The sequence below is a fragment of the Leiobunum rupestre genome, chromosome 11, assembly GCF_980474605.1.
Source record: "Leiobunum rupestre chromosome 11, qqLeiRupe1.1.hap1, whole genome shotgun sequence".
Lineage (NCBI taxonomy): Eukaryota > Metazoa > Arthropoda > Arachnida > Opiliones > Sclerosomatidae > Leiobunum > Leiobunum rupestre.
In genome coordinates this window covers 3,835,123-3,844,045 of record NC_143394.1, presented here as the reverse complement: position 1 = coordinate 3,844,045, position 8,923 = coordinate 3,835,123, and the positions used below count along the sequence as shown (strand labels likewise).

The window sequence follows — 8,923 nt, the reverse complement described above, 5'->3', positions numbered from 1 at the left end:
TGAAACGAGAGAAGCCGAGTTTAACATTGGAGAAAGCAGTTGCGGACATCGGACCCAACGAGTTTCACTTAAAATGACGTATGTTGCCGTGTCGCAACTTAAAACATTGGATGGTATTATATTTGATCCGGGTTTTAATATTGCGCGCCCTTTACAAATTAACAATAAGAGTGGATTATCTGCTAAAAAAAAACTTGAAAGGCTCAAAATCCTTTGGAGTAGTACAACATTTCAATTTTGTTTTTTCTTTACCAAATAAACAGTAATCTTAAGTAAACTAAATTATTTATCACGCCTTACTTTCTCTACCTGAGTTTTATTAAACTAAGCCCAATTAACCACTGCATTATTTACGTAATTATAAAATTGGACACTTACCCTACACGCTTAAAAACGCAAAAATATTCGCCAGAAACCTCTCCAAAATTGCGAAAAAACTGTATAATAACACGAACGCGATTGATTATACGCAAACAAAACGGCGACGTATTACCCCAAAATTTATTAAAAACGCTGATATAAGAGCTCAAAACTGATTTAACACGTCAAAAATCTAAATTATAAAAGCCTAAAACTCCGATCTAATAGCTCGAAACTGATTCAACAAGCCAAAAGACCCAGACACATAACCCCGAAAATAATTAAAAACGTTCAAAAACCTAGACGCATAGCCCCGAAACTAGTAAAAACGTCAAAAACTCCAAACACATAACTCCGAAACTAATTAAAAACGCCAAAAAAACCCAGACACACAAACCCGAAACTAATTAAAAACACAAAAAAAACAAAGACACATAACCCGAAACTAATAATAAACATCAAGAAACCCAAACACATAACCTCGAAACTAATTAAAAACGTCAAAAAAACAGACACACAACCCCAAAACTAAATTAAAACACAAATAATCCCAGAAACTAATTTAAAACGTCAAAAACCCAGACACACAAACCCGAAACTAATTAAAACCACAAAGAATCCTAAATACATAACCCCGAAAATAATTAAAAACGTTCAAAAACCTTGAAGAATAGCCCCTTTTGAAATAGGTGACTTGGTTCGTATAAGCAAGAATAAAACCACGTTTGAAAAGGGTTACAAAGCTAATTATACCGAGGAAATATTCAAAGTAGTGTAGTGCATACCAAGAGACCCTCCGGTATATAAGTTGGAGGATTTGAAAACTGAGCTCATTTCGGGTGTGTTCTACAAGGAGGAAATACAGAAAATCGGGAAAGACCTCGAAAACTGCTTATTTAAAATCGAAAAATTTCTAAGGAAAAGAACAAAACCAGACGGAACTAAAGAACTACTAGTACGCTGGCGTGGTTACGGTCCAGATTTTGACTCTTGGGTGCAAGAAATCGTCACATTATGAGTTTCTATATCACGTTACCGTCCGACTCTTCTATACGCTATTTCAAAAACAATACTATAAGCAAGTTTAGAACGTATTTACCGGAACCAATGAAACTTGAGGGAGCGTATGAGGTTGGACTTGCTGAAATCAGTTACCCAAGAACTTGGAATAACGTTCAAGAAGAGTGTGTAGTTCGAATTTGGAAAACTGTCTCTCTACCGGATTCCTTAGAAGAATCAAAGACTAAACACCTAAGACACCGAGAAAACACACTGACATAGAAAATTTCAACGACGTAATGGATTTCGTTAATATAGTAATACCACCAGGATATTACGGAGTTGAAGATTAACTGGAAATAATGACTACTGATGATGACGGGCGAAATATTAGCTCTAGAGTCAAGTTATATTACAACAAACCAAACCGTCGTGTAATTGTTGAACTATATGAAATGAACCAAGTTTACATACCACATGAAATCGCCATCATATTAGGATTCACGAGAACTCCAGGCAAAGACGTAACTCTAGTGACTTCCATGACGGCACCTTTTAGCTGTGATATGGACGCTGGGTTACATTCTCTGTTCATATACTCGGACATTATACAAAGTCGATCGGTTGGAGATTCAGATGTTCCCTTATTACGTATTATAAGTATTCAAGGAAAAAACGGAGATACTGTTGAGAAAGAGTTTTCACGACCACATTATATGCCTATTGCGCATAACAATTTTCAAACCATTGAAATTAATATTATGAGTGAAATGGGTCAGCCTGTACTATTCGAACGAGGAAAAGTTCACGTCACTCTTCATTTTAGACCCCGAAGAACATGAACTTATCTATAAAATCAGGTGTAAAATCTTTCTTCTGTTCATTTGTGGTTAGCGGGTCAAAGGAGAAACATGTCTCCACGTAATCTGGATCACGTTTCTGTAAACGATTATAATAACTATTACTTAAATCAAATTGGACACGGATCAATTCCGGTACACCGTGGAGTAGCCGTGCAAAGAGGATATGGTCTTGGAAATATATTAGCCTCGGCATTTCGGTCGGCCATGCCTTTACTCAAAAAGGGTGCCACATTCCTTGGTCGAAAATTTTTAAATACCGGAGCAAAAATTGCTTCCGACGTCTCGAGTGGTGTGTCTATTAAAGACGCGTTAAAATCTCGGGGGAAAGAGGCGGGGAAAGAAACCTTAAGAAGAGCCGCCGAAGCAGTGAGTAAACTTAGTGGAAATGGACGTAAAAGGAAACGTAAAACGTCTCCCATCATCAGTTCAGTTCGAACCAGGAAGAAGAAAAGACGTTCTCTGCTTCAGTCTGATATATTCTCGTAATCATCATCATTGAACAATGTCTCTAGCTCACCCCAGTTCGCAGAACAGCATTAGCTCGGAACTTGATTTATTTCACGTACCTTATACTCAAACTGGTATAATAGGAAGTCAATGGGTTGAATATAATCCAACATCGAACATAAATGAAAACCAAGCAATTATCTTTAATATCGCTGGAAACTCGGAGACTTACATTGATTTGAAAAATACTTTACTTCAAGTTCAAGTGAAAATTGTTAAAGTAGATGGAACTCTACCAAAACCCGATATTTACGACGCTGTATCTAAAACCACAACTCCTGCGGACAAAGTTGGTCCGGAAAATTTGTTTTTACACGTATCATTAGGTGACAGATCAGTCAGTGGCGCCGATCGCTTTTTAACCCAATGGGGGCCGAAGCTCACTAATAAACTTGGAATGAGGCTGCTGGCAACACTTTCTTGCTTCAAAGTAAATGGCCTTTAACATCGGCGGTTTTACCAATGGGGGCAGAGCCCCCATTGATTTTTCCCAATGGGGACTTCGGCCCCGCCGCCCCCATGGGATCGGCGCCACTGAGATCAGTTACATCATGCCCTCAACAGTATCCTTACAAGAGTATGATTCAAACGCTCTTGACATATGGTGGGCCAGCCAAGGAAAGTGTCTTAACCGCGTCTCTATTCTATAAAGACAAAGCCGGGAAATTTGACGAATTTTCCGATAACGACGGATTTAAGAAACGTGCAAAATTTGCCCAAGAAGGTGTTATTGACATGATTGGAGTTGTACGAGCCGATATTTGTCAACAAAATCGACTTATTCCTAACCTGATAGATCTAAATTTCAAGTTTATCAAAAGCTCAAACGAGTTTTGTTTACACACAGACGGTGAAAAATGCAAAGTCATTGTCACAAACGCATCAATGTTTGTCAGAAAAGTTAGATTGACGCCAGAGATTATGTTATCTCACGCTAAAACTTTGGAACTGGCAACAATGAAATATCCTATCACCCGTACGGAATGTAATTCATTTTCAATTTCCCAAGACAACAAAATATGAGTCAAAGACAACTTATATAATGGTCAAATACCGAGTAAGGTGGTGATCGGATTTGTGGACCAGAATGCGTATTTGGGAGACTACAAAATGTCACCTTTTAACTTTAAAAATTTTTCGTTAACTCAAATCGCCCTATACCTTGATGGTAGTAGTGTCCCGGCAAAACCACTAAACCCAAATTTCAAAGATAAGTTGTTTATGCGATCATACGCTAATCTCTTTCTTCAAACTGGTCAATGGAATATTGATGAAGGAAATTTCATCGACCGTGATGAATTCGCCAATGGAAACGCACTATTCGTATTCGACTTAACTCCCGACCTCAATGGAAGCTCAACTGACTGTTTCAACCTGGTAAAGAACGGGAGCGTTCGTCTCGAATTAATATTCGGAGAATCATTGCCGTCAACAGTTAGCGTGATTTACTATTCCGAATCAGTGCCGTCTTTCCCATTGGGCAAAAAGGGCACTGCCCTAGGGCCCCGAGATTCTGGAGGGCCCCATTTTTCAAATTTTGAACTGCAAATGAAATTTTAATCACAAAAAAATGTTTTTAACATTACTCGAAAGTATTTAGTCGCGTGTATAGACAGGGTAAATCTAAATTGAATAAAGACTTTTGGTTGTTGGTATTTTTAAATTCAGAATAAGCTTCTTCTTCAGTAACCTTTAGTAGGACAAGTGAAACTATTTGAACCGATAGTTGTAGATTAGAGCGACGGAGGACTTCGCACTGGAGGTTAGAAACTTGGGTGGAGTTACAGGGATCGCCCATAGCTTTGCCCTGGGGCCTCCAATTAGGTAAAGACGGCCCAGTTCCGAATATCAATCTTTGGTCGAGATCGACAAGAACAGAGCAGTTTTATATGACCAAAGTTCATAATGGACTCGCAACAACTTGAAATCATACTCAAGAATGACCCGTATACCAAATATTTGTTCAGAGGAGTCTTCCCTGCCGACAAACTTCCCGGGAATGTGAAAACCTATCCTTCACTTTACATCGTGAACACTGATACGTCCAATGGGGTAGGAGAACATTGGTGTTTGATATATCTCTCAAGGTCACTCAATTGTACATTCTTCGAGAGTTTCGGAAACAGCCCTGATTTGTTTAAATTTAACTATTTTATAGAGAAAAACAGCTTAACTGTCACGTATAATTCTGTTGAATTGCAAGAAAATTCTAGTAAAGCTTGCGGTGGTTACTGTATATATTTTGCAATTAATTTGTGTCGGGGAATAAAATTGTTTAGTATATTGCGAAGATTTTCAAAAAACAAAAATGTTAATGATCGTATGATTGTAGAATTTATGTATAAGAAATACTCAATAAATTTGTCATAAAAATATTTTATTGTTTCGTTTTATAATGTCCGTGCGCGAGCTTTGATATACCATCGTCTAAAATATAACGTTTATCATCGCACGGGTTTAAACACAATTTGTTTTGTCGCACAGTCGTCACAATATGCTTATTACTCACTATGCGCTTCATCTCCACGATAGTTAACTTACGGTTCAGAAGACAGTCGCGACACACCCTTGCAAGTCTTTTTCTCGCCTTTAGATGACAATATAGAGTACATTTTGGGTCTAAGTCCGCAAAATTCTTCATCGGTGTGTCGTCCATCTCATCCTTAAATTTGTCTAGCCTCTTTTTGTTGGTTTCGTCGAACAGAGGGTGATTTTTGGGGTATCCAGAAAAATCATACATTTCCTTCTGTTGGGCGAAATCCTCGTATAAATCCGGTGTTTGGATTTCATACGTGAGGCTGTCTGTAAATTACAAATAATCATTAGAAATGAGCTATACTATATACAAGAGGGTATAGGTACCAGTATCGGTAAAAATAAGTTTGACCTTTTCTCCGTACTGCGGCTTTATGACGTTATAGTGAAATCTATACATTAAAAGTTTCGATAGATCCAAAATGGCAAAACCTGTATAGATGGGCCGGTTTAGAATAAGCTTTTTCTTAGCGGAATGAATTCCAACAAGGTCGTTTTGGATGATGGTGAACTTTTCGAACGCGGGCGAGCTAGCTTTTTTAACAGCCTTTTCTGGTGTCGTAACCAATTTAAAATCCTTACCGTAAGTTTTCCATGGTTTTACCTGCAAAAAAAAATAATTTTAATTTTAATTTTTAATTACTTACCGAAGACAGCGTTGTTCATTAATTTGAAAAAGTCCTTTTCAAAATCGTTGGTGGCCATCTTCCTTTTATCCGTATTAAAGTCAATATATGACTTTAACCAGGCACCTTGTTCGAATTTCATAATTCGGTGGATTTTCGTTATTTTTAGCCCTTTTTCCACGTAATACTTGAGATTGCGATAGTGTACAACGTATCGCTCTTTGTTGTTTAGGTTGGGCACCAGTTTCGGTAGACTCTCTTTAACAGGGATTTTCAGTTCAGTCATCTGGGTTTTGGAATACTCGGAAAGCATTTCCGGTTTAATGGACATGGACTCTGGAGCTAACGGGTAGCAGTTATGCTCGTCGTGTAATGCGTCCGGATATTCCAAATCCACTTCCAAAATAAATCCCTCGGAGGCGTCGTCGGGGCAACTTAGAATTTCGCGTTGACAGTCAGGGGTGGGTTCAAGCAACTCAAAACCTTTCATTGGTAACGCGTCGCACATGACAGTACCGTATAAATTGTTACAATCTGTTTAAAATAACATCGTTGAAATTAATTTTTTTATTTTTTTTAAATAAAATTTTTAAAATATTTTTTTTAATAAAAATTTTAAAATATTTTTTTTAATTAAATTTTTAAAATATATATATATTTTTTAATTTATTATATATTTTTTTTGTATAATTAAATTTATTAATAAAATTTTGATTATTCTTACCGAGATAACAGATGTAACTATCTGGTTTGGTACGGTCGTGTGTTTCCAGGTACTTGTTATTACCCTGTGCGAGACGATGGCTGATCATTGAAACTCCACCTCGTATCCCTTTTTCTATGAAAAGATGCATTTCCTCATCCAGAAAAAGGTCAAGACGCACCTTAGTCATACATAGGGCCGCCTGCCACGCGAAACCCGGGCCTGTGTACGAATGTGCGGGGTCTAGTCGGTAATACGTCATGCACATACGACGGAAACTTTGAAAGACGTCTGCCAGAAGTAATGTGTCAGACAAGACATAAATGTCGTGATACCGTCCTTTAAAAATAAAATTTTCAATTAAAGATTATACATATTTATTATTTTAATAGTGTTCATACCCAAATTTCCGATGTGGAAAGTTTTCCAGACGTTTTGTACGCGTTTGAAAACGGCGGCGTAATTCGCCAATGCCGAAACATGTCACGCGCCTCATTTAAGGCAAATTAAAGAGTTTTATAGTGTACGAAAAAACGTTGTTTTTGAGTGATTTTTATTAATATCATATACACTAGTTTGGAGTATCAAGTTATAAGTATTAAATTATTTACCATTTGACTCCAACCAAAATTTTTGAATTTTAAAATTGGTTCTTTGGTTGGAATCTCCACGCGTTGTGGTTGGTGAAAATTACAGTCACGCATGTGGTCTTTGATAATGTCTACGGAATTGCTCCTTTTTAGACATCGGCGACAATAAAACGTCTTGTGGTCACGTTTGGTGAACAAACGACTTAGGTGGCGGATCAAGACGTAATGTTTATTTTTACCGTTTGTCACCAAAAGTAAATCAATTTCCCTTGTTTCTGGTACTCTTTTCTCACTCACATATCGCGGTAAATAACCCTTTTCGTATGCGAAAATGTTAATTGATAGGTTATTCGCCTCTTCGAACTTTTTAAGTTTATAAGCATCCAGTTCGAAGGGGAAAGTAATACCGCACAAATCGAGTTCGTTCTCGTATCGTTTATAATTACAAATACGGCTAGGGTGGTCTTTGGTTGGGTGTAGTTTAGCCAAGATTGACCACAAGAAACATTTATTGTCACTTGGGTCATCAGGGTTCACATTTACCGTAGCCCGTTTATTTTCAATCACGGGCGATAATTGAAAATATGTACCACCTACGAGAGGCAAATATTGAATAATGTTTATTTGTAAATACAAATTTTATCCAAAACCCAACCACTTCCTAGTCCTTCATAATTGTACATACTGTCGGCAATTTTGTCTCGACTTGAGTTTATTTGTTCGGGTATTACCTCGGGTGAAAGCGTCGCGTGTGTAAATCACCTGAAATACGGCATTGCCTCAACGTCCGTACCAGTATTGCCAAGTTCACGGGTATATCGTGCCCGCACCACCATATACCACTTGATACCTTTATTGGTTTGTTTTGAAGATACGTTTCTACCTTAGCACGGTGATCATTTATAAATAACACAGGGTCAGTAACACCATCTGGTGCCGTTATGCGAGCCGAAAAAATTGCGTCACCAAGCGCATTAACTTCCTCTATTTGAAGTGGATGGATGGCTGGTAGTACTGCTAATTGGTCAGCTGGTAGCACTGCTGGCGGATTAGCTGGTAGCACTGGTGGTTGTTGGTCAACTGGAAAGGCAACGGGTATGCTAATGGGTGGGTTAGCGCCCAGGTAGCAAAATCTCGTTGATAAACCGTTTGTGAATCGTTGAAACTATGTTGAGAGATAAACGTTATGAAATGGTTGACGATGTCACCAAAATAGACGGTTTATAAAACGGTTGATATTAAGTCTTTTAATACTAACAGAAACCCAAGTATAAACGTTATTTAATTAACGTCTATTAAACGTCAATATGATATGCTAATAAAACTTTTAAACGATGCATAATGAACCTAATATAAACGTTACAGGACTAAAGTCGATTAAACGTCGGTTTTGAACATTTTGAAAATTACTTAACTAGATAAGGTACCCGGTATTTACCGGGAATATACAGTACAACACACATAATAATTTTTGTCCTTAAGTATAGACCTTTCAAGAAATAGTGCAGTCAATTACCTAATAAAAAGCGGCAATGACAAACATCGTCACAATCAAATCAATATGAACGTACAACGGTGTCGTAACTCTCTCCACGCATGGCACCGTACCCCATATAACCAACTGATTTATGCAAATTTAAACAATTGTATGTTGATAACACAATAATTTTCCTTTTATCACAAGGCCTAGTGTCTATAGAAAAAGGCTTTTAAAAAACATTACTATACTTTAATCGTTTT

General features: G+C 37.5%; 1 protein-coding gene across 1 annotated transcript; it reads left to right on the top strand.

Moving 5' to 3' along the window:
- The first annotated feature begins 2,724 nt into the window (after positions 1 to 2,724).
- On the top strand, positions 2,725 to 5,396 carry LOC149921145 (uncharacterized protein F54H12.2-like). The gene is made up of 4 exons (XM_090162117.1): positions 2,725 to 3,066; positions 3,294 to 3,629; positions 3,792 to 4,106; positions 5,262 to 5,396. The coding sequence occupies exons 1-4, from the start codon at positions 2,725 to 2,727 to the stop codon at positions 5,394 to 5,396; spliced, it is 1,128 nt and encodes a 375-aa protein (XP_090018243.1).
- The last annotated feature ends 3,527 nt before the right edge of the window (positions 5,397 to 8,923 follow it).